Here is a 23,654-nt window from a genome sequence, read left to right as displayed (position 1 = left end):
AGTATTTCTTGATATTTTGAATCAGACTTTAATTTCATATTTTATACTATACAAGTTTTAGTCAGTAATTTTATTATGTGCTTTTGTCAGGTATTTCTATTTAGCATTCAATTAGTTTTATTTCAGTTTTAGTCATTTTAGTGCTTACTTCATGTTTAGTTTATACAAGTTTTTAGTTTTTATATATATATATATATATATATATATATATATATATATATATATATATATATATATATATATATATATATATATAATGTTATTTTACCAAGTTTAAACTCTCATAATCTCAAGAGTGAAAAGTTTTTCGAGATGTGATGTTTTAGTCAAACACTTTCTGCAACTTTGATGCTGACGGATAAAATCACTGCATTAAAAAGTAAAAAGTAACTTCTTAAAGCACAGCATCAGTTTCCAGATTCAGATTAAACTGCAACACGTCCAAATTAATAAACTTCACTGCTCAACCTACTAAGTTTCATTAAAAAGTTGTATTATTTTATTGATAGTTAAATGCTGTTTTTTGTTTTTGTTTTTTGCTCGTTTTTGACTCTCTATATAAATTAGTTTAATAAAGGCAAAAACTTTGTGTTCTCATGCATCGGTCCATTTTAAGATTTTGACCGGGCTTTTCAGACTAGTGGAAAGAGTCCAAAATACATATTTTAGTGTTTATCTATTTGTCTCTGTAGATTTCCGCTACAGTATTTAAAAAGTTTTTTCTCCACTTCAGCATCACTTACAGACACCAAACTTAGCAGGTTTATTCTTATCTATATTCTGAAGGTTTTTACCGAAGGTTTTGTTCATATTATTCACACTGGTTTTATTATTGCACTTTTATCTATAAGCGATAGATTTCAATGAGTTTTTGGCACTGGTTTCATTATTGCATGTCTTTCTCCGCTTTAGCAGCACTTACATAAACTTAAAACTTTTATTCCCATCTACATTCTCAAGGTTTTTGCTGAGGGGTTTGCAGCTCATTCGCTTTTGATGTATTTTTTTTATTTCATTTTTCTTCTTTTGCGCCTATAGATTTTAATTACAATAAAATGTTATTTAATCAAAATGAGTTTTCTCCACTTCAACATCGCTTATATATACATCAAACTTGGCATATTTGTATTCTGAAGGTTTTTACTGAGGGGTTTGTTCATGATTCACGCTGCTTTTATTATTGCACTTTCTATATTTGCGCCTGTAGATTGCAGCTACAACACATTTTAAAGACTTTTTTCTCCACTTCGGCAGCGCTCACACACACCAAATCTTACAGTTTGACTCTTCTCTGTATTCTGAAGGATTTTACCAAAGGGTTTGTTCATATCATTCACACACTGGTTTTATTAGTGCACTTTCTATATTTGCGCCTGTAGATTGCAATTACAGCACATATTTTAAAGATACAAAACGAGTTTTTTCTCCACTTCGGCAGCGCTCACACACACCAAATCTTACAGTTTGCCTCCTCTCTATATTCTGAAGGATTTTACCGAGGGGTTTGTCATATCATAACACTGGTTTTATTAGTGCAGATTTTTACAACATTTAATATTTTAAAGATAAAAACACACTTAAAACACAAATCTTACAGTTTGCCTCCTCTCTATATTCTGAAGGATTTTACCGAGGGGTTTGTTCATAAATCGTTCGCAGAGATTTTTACAACATTTAATTCCTGAAAAAACACAGTTAAAATAAATTTTTTCCTGTCGATATTTTCAGATTTATGGGGTGACGAAAATAGATATCAAAAATCCCCTCGGTAAAAACATTTAACTCTAACATATCGACAAAACCAAAGAACATTGTGAACCGGGCTGTTTCCAATGTTGAGATTTATCTTCTGGAAATGTGTTCGGATTAGTGCGCGTTTAATTAGACTGTGCCTCCAAAGTGCGTTTAAACTTGACATTTCAGAAAATATTAATACAAGACATGTTTACTGTTCTAAATCAGCTACTGAAGCATGGTTTTACCTGTTCACCTGTGCTGTCTTGCCTTAATTAGATGCGTTTGGAGTAAATCCGTTGTTCAGGTGTAATACTGTTTTTCGCGTTAGGTACTGAACTAATATATATCCTCAGTGTCATCGTTAGTAGCTTATAGAGTCACACCGAGCTGCGTTCTGAGAGCAGCTTGTGTGTGGTTGCACTAGTTTAAATGTTTTGAGTCTCTTCACTGGCGCTGCTGTCACGAGTCGGTGTAGATGGAGTGGTGTCGGTGTTTCCCAGCTTGCCGTTCGGGGGGATTGATGTACAGAGGAGTTGTATTGACGGTGCTCAGAAAATACGGCCTATCGTCAGTCGACGTGTGTGTGTGTGTGTGTGTGTGTGTGTGTGTGTGTTTCATAACGGCAGAGGTGTTTCTCAGACTGAACCAGCAGAGGGTAGCATCTATCAGGACACAGGACCTGTGTGTTCGGCTGTTTCTGAGGGTTTATGAGTCGATTCTAGTGACAAACGGTCTCATTAGGACTATATATATATATATTTCTAGCAATTATAGTCGATTTGATTACAGAGACTGTCTCTGCATTTAATAAAAAATTGTTTCATCTAAATTATACATTGCTCTTACTCTATTCTCCTATTTGATACTGTTCAATGATTTGACAACCCATATAGTTAAAAGCATGATATAAATTAAAGTGTAGTGTCACACACACACATATACTGGCAACACACACACACACACACACACACACACACACATATATATATATATATATATATATATATATATATATATATGTGTGTGTGTGTGTGTGTATAAAATACTACACTGCAAGTATATTTGCAAGTATTTTACACAAAAATGATGTTTTCCAGCACAAATACGTAAGCATTCATAAACCATGAGATATACTCGGGATGCCAAATTAATATTAAGATCATCAGTGTTTTATGAAAAATTCATAAAAATGAAGTGAGTTTATCTGCCAGTGGGATCAGAAAAAGAATCTAGTTTTCCCTTTGAAGTGCGTGTATTTTTCTGACCCCACCGGCAGATGTCTGGGCAGCTCTTACTCATTTATTAACACGTTCGTGTATTAATTAACAAAGCAGTTATTATGCTATTTATTCGTGTTAGCTCACAGTGCATTAACAAACAAATGCTGAGATTAACATTACCTAAGATGAATAAATACTGTGGAAGTATTGTTTATTAACGCCGCCACCTAGTTAACCCTATTGTAATATTTTTATGTACTCGTGGTACTCGTGATCTTTTGCTTTCAGAGCTGTATCTTGCTATTGCTAACCTCTTAGAAATCCCCTACTCTGCCTTTAAAACTCAAATAAATTTATCAACATCCTGTCATTCAAAATAAAAGTTTATGTTAACACACTACATGTGTATATAAATACGCAAATACATGCATATTTAAAATATCCGTATGTGTTTGTCATTTAAATGCATTATTTATAATTAATATTTTACATATAAATCGGACACATTTTCGTATATAATTAAATATATACAAAATACATAATAAATGCACACAGTAGAAACAGATTTTTATTTTGAATCGACTAGTCGTTTCTTTTAATTCAAAGTTTTAATCAATGACTATTAACTCGTACAGACAAAAATACATAGCAATACAGCTTGACTAAAAGAAATGGAAAACTAATTAAAAATATCAATAAACCCTCTCTCAAATAACTTTGATGTGAATAAAGTGTAGCGTTCCCAGACGCACATTAAACTCCCAGTTTATGAGAATCAGCATCGGCTCTAGAAACACGCTGGTTATAATGAACCGCTGCAGAAGACATCAGGTGTTTGATTGATATTTGATCTGTGTTTTATTATTCTCATAGCGCCTCGGAGAATGATTCGGTCGCACCTCACCTCATAAACCGCCCGAAGCAGTCAGACTTTATTTCCTTTCGACTACAAGCAAAGCAGCTCAATGTACAGTGAATGTAATCACCATCAGCGCTGTTGTCTTTTGTCATGATTTGCTAACTGGTCTCTGGGAAAAATGTACAGTTTTCCTCTAATCTGATCAAATAATGCATTCAAAAGTTGCATACTGCTTTTTTGTTTACAGCTTCTTTTTTTTTTTTTTTTTTTTTTGCAGTAATTGTTTGTTAGCGTCTTTATGGCCTGAGAAACCTCCCTCTGTAGTGTGCAAGATAGTCAGTAATCATCTGTTATTGTCTCTGATATTGTGCTGTGAGAGTGGAATACACACACACACACACACACACAAGAGTCTCACATCAATGGAAGCCTGATTTTATTAATCAATTCACCCACCACCGATAGAATAAACCACTGCATACTACACACTAAAGACTGCATACTACACACTAAAGACTCCATACTGCACACTAAAGACTGCATACTACACACTAAAGACTGCATACTACACACTAAAGACTCCATACTGCACACTAAAGACTGCATACTACACACTAAAGACTGCATACTACACACTAAAGACTCCATACTGCACACTAAAGACTCCATACTACACACTAAAGACTCCATACTCCATACTGCTCCACTAAACTAAAGACTCCATACTGCATACTAAAGACTGCATACTACACACACTCACCGTTACACACTGCATTACATTCTACACTTCATTCGACACAGTATTAACACAAGCATATTCTGTGCACACTACATACCGCATGCAATATTGTACTTGCATTTATTCTAATGCAATATATATATATATATATATATATATATATATATATATATATATATATATATATATACTTTACACTACATACTACGTACATTATTGCGCACACTTTTATGAAACACACAGACACACTGCATGCATACTTTCCACACGCCAGTTATGAGTGCAAAGGTAGTCTCTCCACACTAGAAAATGCGCGTCGCACACTACATTACATTCGGCGTGCATGCTGCACACTACATGCTACATGCATTCAGGAATCTCCACGCTTTACAATACTCACTGTACAGGCTACAGGAGTCACACTACGTAATGAACACTACGTTGCTACTACGCATCATTTACGAACATGTACTTGTCAATCTACATGCCGCACACTACGCACTCTACAGAAAACACTACATACTGCATGCATTATGAAACGTATTGCACGCTAGAAACTACAGAAAGCACGTTACACGCAGTACTCACTACCACGATGTTTGACGAATCGCGCTCTGCATACTACGCTACATACTTCACTCCTCTTTCGACCGTGCTACACACTACACACTACACACTGCATGCTGCATACTACACAATACACACACACCCCTTTAACACCACACCACACCCCTTTAACACCACATCAGCGTCCAGACTATGAGCTCATAAATAATTATAATAAAACGCTCCTCTAAAGGACACATTTTCCTTATGTCAGGGAATAAAAGGAGAAGCGCGTCGTAAATCATCACGAGATCTCGTCAGCACTTTACAGCAGTTTTATCTCTCAACGTCACGGTTTCCATGGAGACCGCTGGTTAGTTACAGGTTAAAGAGGTTAAGCAGAAGGGCTGAGATGAGAGCGCGGGCCAAACGAGGCGTGAGGGTGATGCTGATGGATCCTCGCGGGGGTTTCTCCACGCTAATGTGTTGTTTCAGAGGTTGATCACGACGCTCTGAACTCGGTTCATGTCTGCGATGTGCCCCGTCACGCTGCGTTTCCGATTGGTGTAGACATTACCTTCGGAAAATCAGAAACAGACATCATAACCGTTTGGAGTCTGAGCGCCTCGTTGCCAACGAAGGTCTGACTGTTCTCGGTGACGGCTTGGACGCGCTTCAAGCGTCTCTCCGGGTCCGAGCTCATATCGCAGCTCGTATCTTCAGAGAAATCTCAAGTCCGTCCTCATTTCCTCCATGTCAGCAGATGCCGCCGCGATGAAAGCGTTTGTTCTTCATGAATGCGCTTTAAACCCTTGCGAAGTGGAAAAAGACGATTTTCCTTTTCCATTGTTTGGAGAATTATACAGTTTTTATTATTATTTGTCAAGAAACTCGTGCATGCGCCACACGCTGCATTCTGCATACTACCTTGCTCACGCAGTTTATGAACATTTATTTCTTCTGTGCTCCACACGTGATTTATTAACCGTTACTCTGCAGTCTGCATACCCTACATATTGCACACTAGATCATAGTGTACTCACTATACACATGATGTACGAACACTTATTGATGCATACTGCGCACTACACAGAACATAGTTGATTCTACACACCATCTATGAACACTTACTTTGCTGTACACACGGCACGCACACTACATGCTACTTTGGACTATGAGCACTGAGTCTTCTAAGTGAGCGCTTAGTGCTCATGATAAGTTATGAACACTAACTTATTTAATGTAATTAACATGCATTTTGTCCAGCGTTCTTTACTTAATTCAGCATGAAACACACAACGTTTTTTTAACAAATAAACATTTACTTGCCTTTCTTAATCTTACTGATGCTCTTGGAGTAAATGCACTGAAATGTGTATATATATATATATATACACACACACATATGTATATATATATATATATATATATATATATATATATATATATATATATATATATATATATATATATATATATATATATATATATATATATATATATATATATATAATAAATAAATAAAAGCTAGATCCATTAACTTGAGAAGCAGTTTAAACGAGAGTATTTTGTCTTACTGCTTTCTTTTTTATTTATTAATTTATCGTTTTGTTTGTTTGTTTTAATGCATTTATAATAACAAACTAGTCGGGATCGTACGCAGCGTTGCTTCTCGAGGAAACTGCAAATTTAGATCTTTTAATAAAAAACAACAGAGCCGTTCTCGTTACAAATACTTTACGGACAGTTTTCCATTCATTTGCATACTTTCTGGCATTTATTGGCAGGAGTGCGCGCAGAATGTTATGTATTTTTCCGGTAGCGACTGACAGCATTTTATTTTGGGCAGCGCATCGGAGTCTTCAGATGTTTGTGCCGGGAAACAAGACAAAAAAATACGACATGCATTGAACGTACGCAGGGGTGCATGCTAATGTAAATGCCAAGGCTGTCTCATCCAGGGATTACTATGGTAACACTCATTGGTAATTAGAGGGAGCTGCTAAAGGAATAATTACCAGACTTGTTCTTGAGGCCGCCGTTAGTTAAAGTGAGTTTGACAGGGTTAGCGGGACAGATGGAAATGTTCAGCTCTAATGAGCAGGACGCTTGCTCTTATTGCCACAATATGCGTAATGTCTTACTGCTGATTCAGGTTGGTGTGGGGCCGGTGTGGGGCCGGTCTGTGGCCCCGAGCGCTGATCTAATGGAGAGATGAATCGCTCGGCGCCGCGTCACTGACAGGAGTGTGTTAGGATCCGGAGAAGAAGCTCACGAGATGTAAAGCGGCTGCTGCTAAACAAAGACGCTAGTGCTAGAAAAACAGGCCGCGAGGTGCTAAACTCTCTCTCTCAGCGCGCGCGTGTGTGTGTGTGCGTGTGCGTGTGTGTGTGTGTGTGCGCGAGACTTGGATATTTTCATTTAGCAGAACTACTTTTTACTCCAAATGAGATTTTTCTGTCTGGCCGAGACGTGATGCAACTTTCAGAAAGCTTTGCGGATTAATAATTCACTTTGAGGGAGTTTTCTTGATGATTCACTGATAGCCGAACGAACCGAATCTTTCCTGAGACGACCGAAGCATCTGAAAGACAGGCAAACTTCATTTCTGATGGAGAGGGCAGAAATGGCGACGCAGATGTGAAGATTACGGCTCGTGAATGATTTAGCAATCGACATGTCCTTGATCTCGTTGGGTTCGGTGCATTATGAAACACACTGTAACTTTCACAGGGCAGAAAAACAAAAAGCATGTACTGAAATTGTCCCAGAATGCACTGAAAGGAGATGATGGATTTCAGTATTTTTTTCTTTTTATGTTTATTGGATTATTGTGTTGTTATCATTCCAGTATGCTTATAGACAATGCTTTCTTTCTTATTGTTTTTGTTTTCCTGTACAAATATCTGAAAATGAAGTTATTTAAATAGATATTGAAGCGCTTTGAAATACAGACTTAACAGGAATCATTTAGTAAGAATACAATCTACAGATTGTTTAAATTTACTGTTTTAGATTTTTGATATTATATAAATTGCTAAAATGCAATTATAAAATGCAAAATTGCTATTAAATTAAAGCCTCGTGTATCAGTTGATATAAAAAAATAAATAAAAAAATCGAAAAACATTTTACGGAAAATGTAAGATATAAAATCCTATTTTTATGCATTTTAAGTCATTTAGCTGCGCAAATAAATGTTAAATCTTAATTTAGGGTTGTTTGAATATTTTATTAAAAATACTACTCAATAGATAAATACATAAATAAATAATATGAGTTTATATTTAAATGTATTGAAAATAAATAAATGCACAAAACGTGACATAAATACTAAGCAACATTACATGAGTAATTTTAAACAAGTAAAAAATATTTTTATTTAATTTTTAAAAACAATTTTATTTTTCTGATCCCATTGGCAGATGTTTCTTCTTTCAAGCCTAAATCAATTTAATTGTGATAAAAAAAAAAAAAAGTAATTTAATTTTGTAGTAAATGTAGCCTGTTCTGATTTATGAACGCTTCGAATCATATGAATCATATGAATCATATGAATCCTGCCTATGTAGTGTGCCCCAAACCTCAGTTCAGGTGCTCCCTCAGTAGGGTGCACACACCAAGGCAGCTGAAGCGTAGTTAAAATGCTCTGCGCGTGTGTAATGATCAGGCCCGGTCCATATAAGTGCTACTGACACCGTCTTTAACTTTAGTCGTCTTTAATCACTTTAAACAGACCCTCGAAAGCCGTGAAACCTTCCTCTCCACTCGCAGGACTGAAATCACCTCCGTGACAGACGCTGAAGGGCGCGATTAAGCATTCAGAGCGGCTTCCCCGACATCTGAATCAATCTCACGCTCTGAAAGAGAGCCAGAGACAAAGAAAGATGTTCCCTACTGTCATCTGATCCCGCAGGTGAAGGAAAATAATGGAAATTTCCTCGCAGGTCATGAATAACGCCGCTGTAATGATGTCGGCCTCTTCATGAAACCAAAACTGCGCTGCCGAGGATCGATTGCTGCTGAAGAAAACACCAAACCGCACGGATCTGACGGCTTCGGTTGAACCTGAGCTCGTCTCGTCGTGTGCGCAGACGCTTTAATCAGCAGAAATCGCAGGTTGCGGGGATGATTAGTTGTTTGGAGCTTTCCAGGTGATAATTATCACGTCTGCATCGGTGAAGGTCGTGCCGATACGAACAGAAAATGTGTTCTGTGGGTTACTCATGTTAACTAACTATCAAAAACATTTTGGTAAAAGGCATAGAGCTAACAGTATTTACGTATATTTTATATAATTACTGTTTTCGTATCGGTGCATTTTTGTCGTTTTATCAATCGATTTTGATTTTTAGATCCCTTATCCTACCCCAAACCTAAACCTACCCATTTCAGCTCGCATAAAAGTGATAGAAAACACAACTGACCGAAATATGCAGGAAAATAACACCAAATATTGTTATAGTAGCTAATCTCACTCCAATCTCTAAACCTAAACGTAACCATCTCTGTACGGTGTAAGAAAAGCAAGACAGATAAATGCGAATGCTGCTCGGGATAGAGATGAAGATCGCAGAATAAAGGCTTGGGTTTGTGTCTCTTTATAGTTTTCTTGGCAACGTGATTTCAATTATAAGGATCCATTTTAGGTGTAGTCAATACATTCCCTTTCAGTCGGTCACACAAGTCATGTCAGAAATGACGGACGAATTAGGATCTCACCTCGAGAGACCGGTCTACTTCGAGTGTATTAAATGAGCCAAAGAACATTGGCATGCGCTAATCGCATCCAGTTGCCGCTGATTACAGCATGAGTATAAATGAGCAGCGGGTGCTTATTCAGAGCCGAGCTTGATCGTTCTGCTCCAATCTACACATAACAAGTGACTAGGGTGACACAGTTTCAGGTCGTTTTCCTGCGTCGAGTGGATTGCCACATCAGGCTGCACTACCCCCCTGTTGTGAGCTGGCGGCCATCTCCTGTTTGCCTCAGCACTATCAGAGCTAAAGACGCATCTATAAGATGCCCTTCCACCCATGCTTTTCTGGATGCGGTCGTTACCTGGCGCCGGGTGATGGTCACGATCGTTGCTTCATGTGTCTGGGCCTTAGATATGCTGAGGTGGCCTTTGTGGACGAGTCATGTTCCCAATGCGGGAAAGATGACCATCGCGGTGTTGGGTACCATCCTTCGCTTCCTGCAAAGGGGCGTAGTACCCGTTCCTCTACCGAGGTTTAGGGCTCCTCCTGTCGGGTGCAGCAGGGTGTGCACTGCCTCTGGTGAGGACGGACTGGTCTTACGGTGACGGTGAGGAACTCTCCATCGAGGGCTACTCCTTCCACCGGCACTTCGCAGCCAGTGGAGCTGCCAGGGGAACAGCCTGGATCTATCCTTTGGAGGCGATCGGCATATGTTGCCTCGGCGTGCAGCTGCTGCCTCCACCCGGCCGTTTTCGAAGGTCGAGCGTATCAATACAAAATCCTATCCTTTGGGCTCTCCCTGTCGCCCCGGTTTCTTCTGGCCGGAGTGCCCCTGGAGCAGGTCTCCAGGCATGATGGAGATGCCTCTTCACAGATGCCTCCACCGCCGGCTGGGGGGCCACGTACAACGGGCATGCAGTGTCAGGGGTTTGGTTGGGCCCCCAACTGCAATGGCACATCAACTGCCTAGAGTTGCTGGCAGTAAGACTTGCCCTGGGTCATCTCAAGACGAATTGCCCTGGTCCGAACGGACAACACATCGACCGTCAACCAACAAAGGGGTCTGCGCTCCCGTCGCATGCTGCAACTTGCCCGCCACCTCCTCCTCTGGAGCCGGAAGCACCGGAGGTCGCTTCGTGCCATTCACTTTTGGGGCGTGTGCAACCAGGCAGCCAATGTCGCGAGCTGTACTTCCCAGGGAATGGAGACCCAATCCTCAGATGATTTGGGGACGTTTCAGAGCCACTCAGGTAGACCTGTTTGCCTCTCCAGAGACCTCTCATTGCCAGTGGTTTTTCTCCCTGATTGAGGGAACACTCGGCACGGACACACTGGCACACAGCTGGCCGCGGGAACTTTGAAAGTATGCGTTTCCCCCAGTGAGCCTTCTTGCACAGACACTGTGCAAAGTCAGGAAGGACGAGGAGCAGGCCCTACTGGCCCATGCGGACCTGGTTCCCAGAACTCATGCTGCTCATGACAGCCCCTCCTTGGCCGAAAGGAAGGACCTTCTGGCCCTTTGGCACCCGCGTCCAGACCTCTGGAAACTTCAGGTGTGGATGCAGAGACTCTGAGGTGACCTACCTCAAGGGGTAGTTGATACAATCTCTTCAGCAAGAGAGCCTTCCTGTTCATCGAGTTGTGAGAAGACCCTCGAAATTGCCCGTTCAGAGCCTTGCTTTCTTTCTTGCAGCAAGGGTTAGAGCGAAGGCTCCCTCCCCTCCACCCTTAAAGTCTACGTGGCTGCGATCGCTGCAAATCACGACCCCATAGATGGGAGGTGTGTGGGTAGGCATGACCTGATCATCAGGTTCTCTTGGGACCTGTCTGTAGTGATGGGAGCGTTGCAGCAGGCTCCATTTGTGCCGAAGTTGAGCTGAAGTTCTTATCAATGAAGACTCTGCTCATGCTATTTGTATTTGTACATTTAGATTCAAAATACAACAGTATTGTACGTTTTAATGCCTGTAAAAATGTAAGTAAATATATTTTTATAGAACCACTTTTTAAGTCAAATGCATACATATTTTCATGAGATCATGTTGATATATATATATTTCAAATTTATCATTTTTTTTATTGGTTGCAAACTATTTATTTTAGATACATTTAAATAAACAAATTTTGTTGACTGACTCTCAAAAAAATGTCAACGTAGCTAAAATAAATAGTTACCTTTTAACAAACTTTTTTGCATTATTTTAATTTGTATATTTATTTATTTAGTGTTATCATTAAATGATGATGGCATAATTAATTTATTAATAATTATTTAATACGTTTTTTAGAGCAATGTATAACTGTTTTGTGTTCTAATGTGTTGAAATTTATATAAAAATAATTTAAAATAAAGAAAAAACTGTTGCCATTGTTGAAGCCCTAACACTCAACTAATTAAATTAAAATGAATAAAAATTCTAACAATTATAGACACAAAAATTTTTAGGGTTAGTTTTATTGAAATGTAGGCCTCGCACATACACTACTCTCGTTTGATTAGATGTTAATAGTTATTTGTCTTTGCTGTCACAGGTCGTCTCCTGCGTCTGAAGATGTTTCGTGAAGACCACGGCTCTTGGATGACCATGTTTTTCAGCACCATTCTCTCCCTCTTCATCTTCTCTCACATCTATAACCTCATTCTGCTCATGAGCGGACGGATGGGGTAAGAGATAACCCGTCTTTAATTAGAATAAAAAATGCTTGCTTCGTTCTCTCCTCCCAGCTTTTTCTCATTAGGGACAGCCGTCGTAAGGAGTTTAACGATTTCTGGCTCTTTAATTCCATTAATGATTCTTTTATTCTTTTTAGAAAGTCACAGTAATTGGTCGTAACTATAGTTAATGAGTCTAGAATCGCTGATTGATTCAAATGATGGTTCAAAGAGTATTTGGGGCTGAATCCTGAATGATTCAGTTGAACGAACCAACTCATTTGTTCATAATTCATCTTACATAACGACCAGTTGATTAGTGAGTGATTCATTTAAAAGAACCTTCTATTTCCATAAATGAGTGCAGATCCACCGATTGATTCAATTCGATTGATTTGGTGTATTTGAGGCAGATCCATGATTCTTTTTGTGTGCTTGTGATAAATTGAGCTTATGAGACTTCATTTCTTCATAAATCAGTCTACATAACCACTGATTTGTGAGTATTTTCGAATATTTTATTCAAAAGAAGCAGCTAACAAAATCATTACAGAATCAGCCTACACTGATCGCAACAGAAAGTCACTTATTAATTGTCTTTGTATGATTTTGCTCAAAATGTGGATTAAAACGTCCTTGCATTACAATTCAGAAAAAGAACGTCTCTATTCCCAAGCCATTCATTATTCCTCATTCTAGATGTTCAAACGTCTTAAATCAGAAGCTTTTAAGAGTTGTTCTTTCTTTCCCTCTTCGCAGGTTAGATTAGGGATGGCGGTTGTAGGGAATTTAATGACTTCTGGCTCTTTAATTCCATTAGTGATTCTTTTATCCACTTCAGAAAGTGGCCAATAATTGGTTGTGGCGATTAGACGATTGTAATTGAGTAAATGAGTCCCGAACCGCTGAATGATTCAGCTAGATAAGTGAGAGATTCAAACCTTTTGAGTGTGTTTGAATTTCATGCATGATTCTTTTGGAGCGATTCGTTAAACAAGCCAGCTCGTGAGATGTATTTGTTGGTAATTCAGACTACATGTTAACCAGAGTTCAAAAGATTCATCGTAAACAATCATTACTGAATCAGACTGCAATGATTGTTCTATATTTTTTGTCGTGTGCAGAAACGCAACCGAAAGATGTCTGTTGATTCTCGTTGTATTGTTTCAGAACCACTGATTGATTTATACAGATGACTCAGGGGATTCAAATCTTTTGAGTGTGTTTGAGTCTGATTTGTGACTCTTTTTGAGTGATTCAGTTGTCGTCGCGTGCAGAAACGCACCATAAAGAACCACTGATTGATTTAAACAACCGATTCAGGGATTCAAATCTTTTGTGAGTGTTCGAATTTGATTCTTTTATTCTTGTAACCAGCTCATGAGATGTATGTGTCGGTATTTCAGACTACATGTTAACCACAGCGTTCAAGACTTTTAAAGGATGCGTTAAAAAAAGAATCATTACCGAATCAGACCGCATTGATCATTCGTCATGTTTGTTGTTGCAACGGAAAGATTTATTGTTGTTGTACGGTTTAGTAATATCCAGTACCGCCGATTGATTTTAAACAGATGACTCAGGGATTCAAGAGTGAGTTTGATTTATTTCCATCAAAATAAGAATCTTTACCGAATCAGACTACATCGGTTGTTCTGTTGTTTTGCCCAGAAGTGCAACAGAAAGTTGTTTACCATTTTTGCTCTAAAATGTCATTGCACTGCACTTCTGCACCAGAACGGCTCCCCGTTCTCCACCGAGGGGTTGATTCGACCAGCCGTGCATGAATAATAAAGCTATAAGCTTTAAGTGCGTTCAAGCGCTGACCCGAGAACCGGCGTCTTTACATTATCTGAGGACGTATGATCTCAGATCCGCTCGTGTGCAGACAGTCAAGCGTGGGCCGCTTGGAAACGTGGTGCCGCTTCAATTTCGCGCGAGAAGATGGATGCGTCGCTTACGGTCGGATTGGCCAGCTAATGTTGAGCCCAGCACACGGCCCGCGCTTTCACATCGCACCGCAGCGTTTGGAGAACGCCCGCACCATTTCTCAGCGAGATCGAAGGTCGAGGGATCGAGTGGCCATGCGTCTTCTCAAGGTCAAACGGGGCAGTCCCGCCGATCCTTCCCGGCCCTAAAAGCTCCATCGGTATGAAGCTTGAGCTGATCAAAGACTAGTTTGATACATTTGTGAGTGCGGGAAACCTTTGTTGTTTTATTAAATCACCAGAACTTTGATGAACAAAGATACGAAGAGCGCAGATGGACATTATTCTCAGACCTTTCCATCGCCGCTGTAATAAAGTGACTTGAAACATCTCCCAGCAACTTTTAGCAACGTCTTCTTAACCTGATCATAAAAGATTTGATCCAAAGCTGCGTAATCTGGGTTTTCATGAGCAGAACGCTAAATCCTCCAACCTTCACAGAGCAGACACTAAATGTCTCAACAGATGCTCTCTCTTCCAAAACCAAGTGAGCTGCTTTGCAACTTCATGAGGAACATTTCCGTGTCATAGAAGTACAGCTCAGACTCAGCTCACAGTTTACTTACAATGTGTATATATTGTTTGTGTGTGTGTGCGCGCATATATATATATATATTTTACACATACACACACACATATTACACATACACACATACCATACACACACACACACACAGAAAAAAAGTTACTTGAATTAAGTATTTTTGAAATACTATATTTTAGACAGTGCTTTGATGCAACCTGTGTTGTTAAAAGCGCTATATAAATAAAAATGATTGATTGATTGATTCATATTTTATTTTTTGTCCTCTATAGAAGAACACTAGGGCTATTTAAAAACATAAAATAAAATGGCATGAATAGACATCAAAAAGGCAAAAACAATGCTGTTAAATATTTTGCTAAATTATTTGATAGACTGTTTTGTTTTATGCAAGACGTACAGAATGTACAAACTTCCCTAAACTTGTTTTCCCATTAAACACAATTGTATCTATACGCTGAATTTCATTTACATAAATTAATGTACTGTTAGGACAGTATGTGGGAAAAAAAAGTCAAAGTGGGAAAAAGTGGGAGTAACAATTGAAATAATATAATAATAATAAAAATACAATTAATAATAATATTATATATGTGCATAATAATATGTAAATATAAATATACATTTAATGCATTAATATTATTAATACTAATAATAATAATAATAAATACCATATGTAATTATAATTATACATTTAATTTTTTAATATCATCAATTGTAATGGCATAAAAATCATTCAGTCATAAACATGCAGCCCTTTTATTTATATATATATATATATATATATATATATATATATATATATATATATATATATATATATATATATATGTTGATAAATAAAAATTGTCATGTGATGTGACAGAAAAAAAACTTAACACTATTAAAAATGTAGTACAGTCACAAATAGCACAGAGAGTGTTTTTGTGTGTGTGTGTGTGTGTATTATGAAATATCAGATTTAATAGTTTTGTAATTCAGTGTCATTTTAACCCTATAAATCAATAACTGTGTATCCTTTGCATATCGCATATGCATTTATGTATATTTATTATTTATATATTTATTTTTGTTTTACATTAAATATTCTAATATTATTAAAAATAACAAATAATAACATATATTCAAGATAAGCAAAATGTAGTTTCTAAGTGATCTAAATATCAGTAGTCACTATTTCTCCCGTAACAAGTGAGATGAGATGTGAAGGGTCTGAAGATATAACGCAGCGCTGAAGAAATAAAGATCTCCTCAGAAGATGTGAGGATCCTCGCTGAGGAACAGAGAACGTAAAGCTCCTCGAAGATCCTGAAGATCGATGGAGAGTCAGAGTTCATCTGGAGATGTTTATTTGATCAGAATCAGAAGAAAGAGGTGATGAAGAGCGTTACTCAGGTGTTCTAGTGATGTTTGTGGAGAGGTGGCGCTGTTGTGCAGCACTTGAGCCGGGGCCCGGGTCGGCCCCTCAGAGCTTTACCATGGTAACCGCCGCCGTTACTACGGTTATTGAGATCGCTTTTTCATTAGAGCGCTGAATATTAACATTTGACCGGCGTGCGGTGTGTCCCGGTGCCGTGGAGGCTTAGATTACATTCTACATCAAAATAAACGATAGAGAAATGATAATGAAACCCGTTTTTTTTTTTTTTTTTTTTTCTTCTCAGCGTTCTGTCTCTCGTTTCACATCCTCATCCTTCTCAAATCAGCAGGAAGAAATCCCACCACGTGCACATATTCGTTCATGGCGTTATTGCTTTTACAAAAGTATGAATTAAATGTAAAGTTTGTCGTCGCCTTTTGAAGAGGGCTTGGTTGAATACATTTCATTTCCTCTTTCTTTTGGGGTGAATCACGGCATGCACTGGAAAGGATGAGGATGCAAACACCTTTCATTCATATATATATACATATATATTATATTATATATACATTATTTATTTCATTTTGTATCCAGTGTGTATGCTTATTTATGAAACTTAGAGGGTAGAATATTATTTTTGCAAAAATACAGATATAATATACTATATATTATATAATTTATTATATACTTATAAGTTACTTTTATCTGATTATTTATTTATGCATCTACGTTTCATGCTTTTGTGTGTGTGTGTATATATATATATATATATATATGTGTGTGTGTGTGTGTGTGTGTGTGTGTGTGTGCATGTATATATATATATATATATATGTGTGTGTGTGTGTGTGTGTGTGTGCATATATATATATATATATATATATATATATATATATATATATAAACAAAGAAAATCTCTCTCAGCATCTGTTGCCTCTCATCTTTCTCATTGATATTCTTTTATTCTCTGTGACACACACACACACACACACACACACACACACACAGTAACACCCGCTCAAACCCCCACATCACACACTCCTAACAACCAGTTCTGCTTCCTCCCCCTTCACACACACACACACACACACACACACACACACACAGCTCTCGGGCGGCCGCTCGGTGCGCTTGGGATGGAAATGAACATCATAAACACTCACATCCTCTCTCAGCAGGGTCTAAAAACATGGACACATTTCACAGAGAATGAAACAGCATTTTTTTTTATAAATGACATCATCGCTCCTTTATGACATCATGTCGGCCTCGTCATCGGGGGGTTCAGAGATGACGGCGATGAAGGTGCGATGCGGGGCCGGGGCCGTGAGAGTGGGCGGAGCCGGCGTTTAACTCATCAGTGCCGGAGGCGACATCATGCGCTAATTAAGCAGCGTTATTTAATTAAGACTGCAGCGCGCATGCAGATCACATTACTCACGGCCAATTAGGAGCCGGTCTGATCGACACAGCTGCACACGCTCAGACACACACTCTCTCTCACTTCCAAAGCAGCGCTGCACGCAGTCCCACAATGCATTGCGGCAACAGCCATTCATTAACCCTCGTGCGACCTTTCAGACTTTTTTGCTCTTTTTCTGCTTATTGGCAGCTGCAGACATTTATGTGTGTGTTTATATGTTTTTACACTAGGTACAAAGATAGTTCCTCTCAGGACCTTTTGTCCACATTCAGAATTATTATTTTTATATTATTATTTTGATTCTTTTTCCTTTTTTTACCAGTTGGTGGCACTTTTTCAGGTTTGATTTATAAAGCAAATACTCGCTTTATTGCTGATGTCTGCTTCTGCATGTTAAAGAGACAGTCTAATAAATAATGCTGATGTCTGCTTCTGCATGTTAAAGAGACAGTCTAATAAATAATGTGTGTGTGTGTGTGTGTGTGTGTGTGTGTGTGTGTGTGTGTGTGAGTGTGTGTGTCTGTGAGTGTGTGTGTGTGTGTGTGTGTGTGTGTGTGTGAGTGTGTGTGTGTGTGTGTGTGTGTGTGTGTGTGTGTGTGTGTGTGTGTGTGTGTGTGTGTGTGTGTGTGTGTGTGTGTGTGTGTGTGTGTGTGTGTGAGTGTGTGTGTGTGTGTGTGAGTGTGTGTGTGTGTGTGTGTGTGTGTGTGTGTGTGTGTGTGTGTGTGTGTGTGTGTGTGTGTGTGTGTGTGTGTGTGTGTGTGTGTGTGTGTGTGTGTGTGTGTGTGTGTGTGTGTGTGTGTGTGTGTGTGTGTGTGTGTGTGTGTGTGTGTGTGTGTGTGTGTGTGTGTGTGTGTGTGTGTGTGTGTGTGTGTGTGTGAGTGTGTGTGTGTGTGTGTGTGTGTGTGTATATGTGTGTGTTTGTAATATCTGAAAGTCATAAACTAAATCATAAATCAATCACAGTGTTCTCCAGCAGAGTTTTTCTGGCATCTAACAAGGAAATAAATTTTTTTCCCGAAAGCTCGTTTTTTAAGATATCAACCTCAGATTTGGAACACGGCTTGTTTACATGCACGCCTTTATTTTTATTTTTTGCATGTTTATTCAAAACATAGTTCATAAAGCATTTTCATAAACTTTTTTTGTTTTGCTTTTTTGCTTCAACAACAATCTACCGTTTAGTCTGTGCACCAGGTACAAAAAAATAGTAATATATAATACATTATATATTTGTTATGCATTAATTATATATATATTTAAGTTTTATATAGCTTCATAAGCTTCATAAATAAGATCAAATCATTTATTTATTTTTTTATGCATTCATGTGCCTGTTAAAATACAGCCAGTTATGTTTTTCCGTTTCCCAAATTGGGTTTTAATATCATATCCTACTTGACCTAGTTATTCTTTACCTGCAGCAGCCGATGAACCAAAACTCTTACTTCAGCGTTTGGAAAAAAAGACAAGGTGGATGCGTTCATGGGCGTATGAAAGTGCATTTCTCTTTTCTGTCTATACTTGTGTGTCTCTGTTTCAATTCTCCGCGTGCAGATGGACTAACTGGGCTGTACCAGAGCTGCGGTCATGTGTAATTGAAAACACACACACACACACACACACACACACACACACACACACACACACTCTGTTTGGCTCCCTGGATAAATGTTGAGGTCCTGAAGGTGATGTTTGTGAGCTGACACCTCGCCACACAATCAATATCTGCCTCGTAGGCCCACAGCGCTCAGAATATCTCATTTTGAGGCAGATATTTGAAGGTCACGTCTCCCGGATACGATGGCCGCGACCTTTGACCTTCACGGAATGAAGAACAGGTTAGAGGACAGGATGATTTCGGCAGCAGGAGAGCATTACGTTTCATTTTAATCAATATCCTGTGTTTCAGACCGAAGCTAATAAATCAGTCGCGCTCCCAGATAATTGTTGCGATAAATCAAAAATGAGTGTCTAGGTAACGGCTTTTCATATACAATTATTAGACTATGTAAATCTGAGTTATATTAATATGTCAGAATGACACACGAGGCGTTATTTCGCGCTGATAGATGCGTGCGATTGGATCTGAAGGGGTGTTTCACTGGTCGCTTTCGCTCCACGGCAAAAAATAAAGACATTAAACAAAGCATCGTTAATATGGAACATTGTACTGAATGTACATATACATACGCCCCGGTGCATGTCTAAAATAAACATGGTCATACCATGCTTCATACTTAAAAAAAAGGGGTTTTCCAATGATACAAACAACAATATTATGGTGCATATGCAAAAAAAAAAATTACATAACGATCAAATGGTGCATGTAGAAAAAAAACATTGGAAATGTTCAAAATATGGGACGGGACGTGGTAACGCCATGCATCATGTGTATTTTTAAGATCCCATGTCATGGTGGAATGTCCTCAAGAATATATATTTGTGGTATAAAAACCAACTTGATATGTTTTTGCCGATCCTTCCTCGGGAGCTCTGTTAGAAACAGGTCGCTTTCGGCCCGTCTGATTACTATTCATGAGCCTCTCTTCCGATTGGCCCGTGTTTTCCGAGCGGTGCACGACCGGGCCAATCAAACGCGACGACGCAAGCTGCATGCAAAACAAAGAGAAAGCCACAGATTGAGATACACGTCTTCTTGTGATGCTGGAGGCCAGAAATCGACGTAATACAGTCCCGGTCTGCTTTCGTCCAGGTAACCTGTCCCTAGACCTCACTTGTCATGGGAGAAGCCAGGAAAGTTGACCTTTAATGATACAGGTGTGCAAAACACGGCGTGAAACTATGGTGAATGTTCAAAAACATGGCATGAAAATGAGAAAGGATCAAAAAACACATTTAAAGTCGATGTCTATAAAAACATCAGGAATGTGTTAAGTGGACAGAAGCATGATTAGAAACGCACGTCCAAAAAAACTATAGCGAATGTCCAAATGCGTGATAATACCGTAGTGTGCGTTCAAGAACCTCGAGTCAATGATGACAGAATTTATTTTAGGGTAAACAAAACCCTTCAAACTGGGTCAAGTGGTTCTTTTTTATGAATTCGAAGCCGTGAAGCAGAGAATCAATTCGGGGAAGAGAAGCGGTTTGACTATGTAGGCCAGGGGGTGGGGCTTGGAGCGGAGTGGGCGGGGCCGGCGAGCTCTCACAGGTCAACCCAGCTGGAGACGAACCGCATCCGTTGTTACCATGACAACTGCGAAACTCCCCTGAGATTAACAGATGCACATATAGGCCGACTCGTACATCAGGAAGTGACACGTCGTTTAAGCGTGTGTGTGTGTGTGTGTGTGTGTGTGTTACCAGCAGCCAGACTAACCGCTCAACACGATCATCATGTTAAGTGCTGCTTTACAAGTTGCCGATGCTATAAATCAAGCGTTTTCCGCAGCAGTAGCCGTCTAATCTAACACTCTCCGTCGCTTATAAAACTTCGGCAAATCTCGCCTCCAGTCCGGGATGTGTTTCCCTCAGGAGATCCGCAGAATCTGCATAATTTACATTTGCATTTGTGTGTGAGGAACTACTAATTCCTCTTAATATTCTGTTTCAGGCTCTCTCCGCTTTAAAACAGCAAACGGAAACTGACATGAATGAGAGCAAATAACAGCACTGACTTTTACAAAAAAAGAGGGATTCATCTGTTCAGACCTGGCAACAGAACTCAAGTCCGTTTTCAATTCTTTTTAAGCATTGTAGAAGATTTTTTAAGAAGTGAAATAATTATCTATCTATCTATCTATCTATCTATCTATCTATCTATCTATCTGTCATTTCACTTTATATCCATTTATTATCATTATTTATGCTATTTTTAATTAAATACGAACGTCTTTTGTGTGTAATCTCTCTGCCAAAATAAATGCGTGATTAATTAGCGATTGATTTGATTAATTAATCGTCACAGCATGAAATAAATTAGCTTCAAATCTTTTTTAATTGCTCGACAGCCCCAAGCTTGATATGCTAAAGTGACTCAATAAACTAAAGCAAAATACACGTGCATATACATGAAAAAAAAAAAGAAGACACTTGTAATTTTTATTTAATCTACTAAAATAAATAGAACTATAGAAACCAAATAAAATAATAAAATAAATATATTAATATAAATAATTAATATAATTAATAATAATTAATATATGATTTAATATAAAATATATATAAATATTGTATGTATATATAAAAATAAATATTATATAAATAAATAAATAAATAAATATTGTATAAATAAATAAATATATATATATACATACACACACACATATATATACACACACACACATATACATATACACATATATATATATATATATATATATATATATATATATATATATAAATCACTAAGACTACAGTGAGAATACAAAATATCAGCAAAAATGACAGATTCTAAAATAACAATAAATCTGAAAAATACAAAAACGAGACCTATGCATTGGTGAATAATGTTGGGCGAGGATCAGAAACATGGATTTAAGTTTGATGCCGACTTTAGGACGTGTAGATGTGTTCTTGTAGGCGATGGCCATCGCTCGGCTGTAAGGTGCCACGAGGCTCAAGGAAGCGTTTCAGGGGGGATTTCAGACTCGAGGTTCATGAGACGCTTCTAATTAAAATGCAGCCGTGCCTCGGGAGCCGACAGGAACGTCACAAACATCTTGGAGAGTTTGCACAGAATCGTCCCGCTCCCCGTCTGCAAGCCCCCGGAAAACACAACCGTGAGCAGCCGCCCGAGTCTGAATTCATCACATCACGACCGGACTCATTAGCAGTCGCTCGGGAGCATCATTCATATGAATTCTCACGGCTGACACGCTCATCCCGGGAATACGGGCACATCCGGACACATCGGTAATCCCGTCACGGGCCTCTCTGGCTTCCAGGAGCGAAGGCCTGCACCTGATGTTCCTCCTCATCAGGACCGATTCAGATCAAGCCGTGCAGCGCCTGCGACCTCATTTCTTCAGCGGCGCCTTTCATTTTTCATAAACTGGGCTGCTGTAGAGCTATAATTAACAGAAGAGAGTCGGGGGAATGGTTTGGTTAAACCGCATGTGTACAGCAAGCTGTCTTTATTTAGATGCGTGCGGTTAGAATTAATAATCAATCTGCTTACAGTAATCTGGGAAAAATACATGTTGTGTAAAAAAAACATGGCATGATCTTGGGGGACGCGTTCAGGAACACGGAGTAAATGTTCACTGTGGTAGATATAAGAAAAACACATTGAGAAAACGTATAAATATTAAAAAAACATGGTGTTTTAGAGGCGTATGTCCAAAAATAAAAACTGCGGTGTCTTTATGGTGAATAAACATGGTGTTACTGCGCTAAATGTTGGTATTACCATGGTAAATATTTTAATAACCAATATGTTAATACCACTCTGCGTGTCCAAAAATGCGGTATTAATTTGGAAAGTGTTCGAAAAACGGTATTACCGTAGTAAATATCTGAAAAAACTGTCCAAAAATATGCTGCAATTCGACGTGTTAAAAAATAGGGTGATAAACCAAATGTTGAAAACTGTGGTGTTATTGTGAGTAAAGTGAAAAATTGCATTAATTAATAAAACTTGTAAATGAACATGGTAAATATAATATTTCACTGGTCTTTGTCCTAAAAACACATTAGCATGCATGTTCGGAACGGAAAGTGTTCAAAACTGCGGTGTTATGGTGGTAGATATAAGAAAAGATGGGAAGAGTGAGACATGTTCGAAGGCACTGCAGAACCACGGTAGATGTTGAAAGAGGCAGATACGGTCATTTAATGGTACATGGCCAAAAACACGGTAGATGTTGCTAAAAGCGGCAGAACTGGTGAGTTTCCAGAGAGCATGTCATCCGTGCTGCTGCTG

The 23,654-nt window shown here is 38.6% G+C and overlaps 1 protein-coding gene across 1 annotated transcript in view; it reads left to right on the top strand.

The window, feature by feature from the left end:
* The window catches only part of tmem117 (transmembrane protein 117), a 49,896-nt gene that overhangs the window by 9,878 nt on the left and 16,364 nt on the right, over positions 1–23,654 (top strand). Inside the window, 1 exon segment of the mRNA XM_043228673.1 lies at positions 12,335–12,467. Within this exon segment, the coding sequence (XP_043084608.1) occupies positions 12,335–12,467 (133 nt within the window).

Source organism: Puntigrus tetrazona, chromosome 25 (assembly GCF_018831695.1).
Source record: "Puntigrus tetrazona isolate hp1 chromosome 25, ASM1883169v1, whole genome shotgun sequence".
NCBI lineage: Eukaryota > Metazoa > Chordata > Actinopteri > Cypriniformes > Cyprinidae > Puntigrus > Puntigrus tetrazona.
The sequence above is the reverse complement of the archived record's forward strand: the minus strand, read 5'-3'. Positions and strand labels throughout refer to the sequence as shown.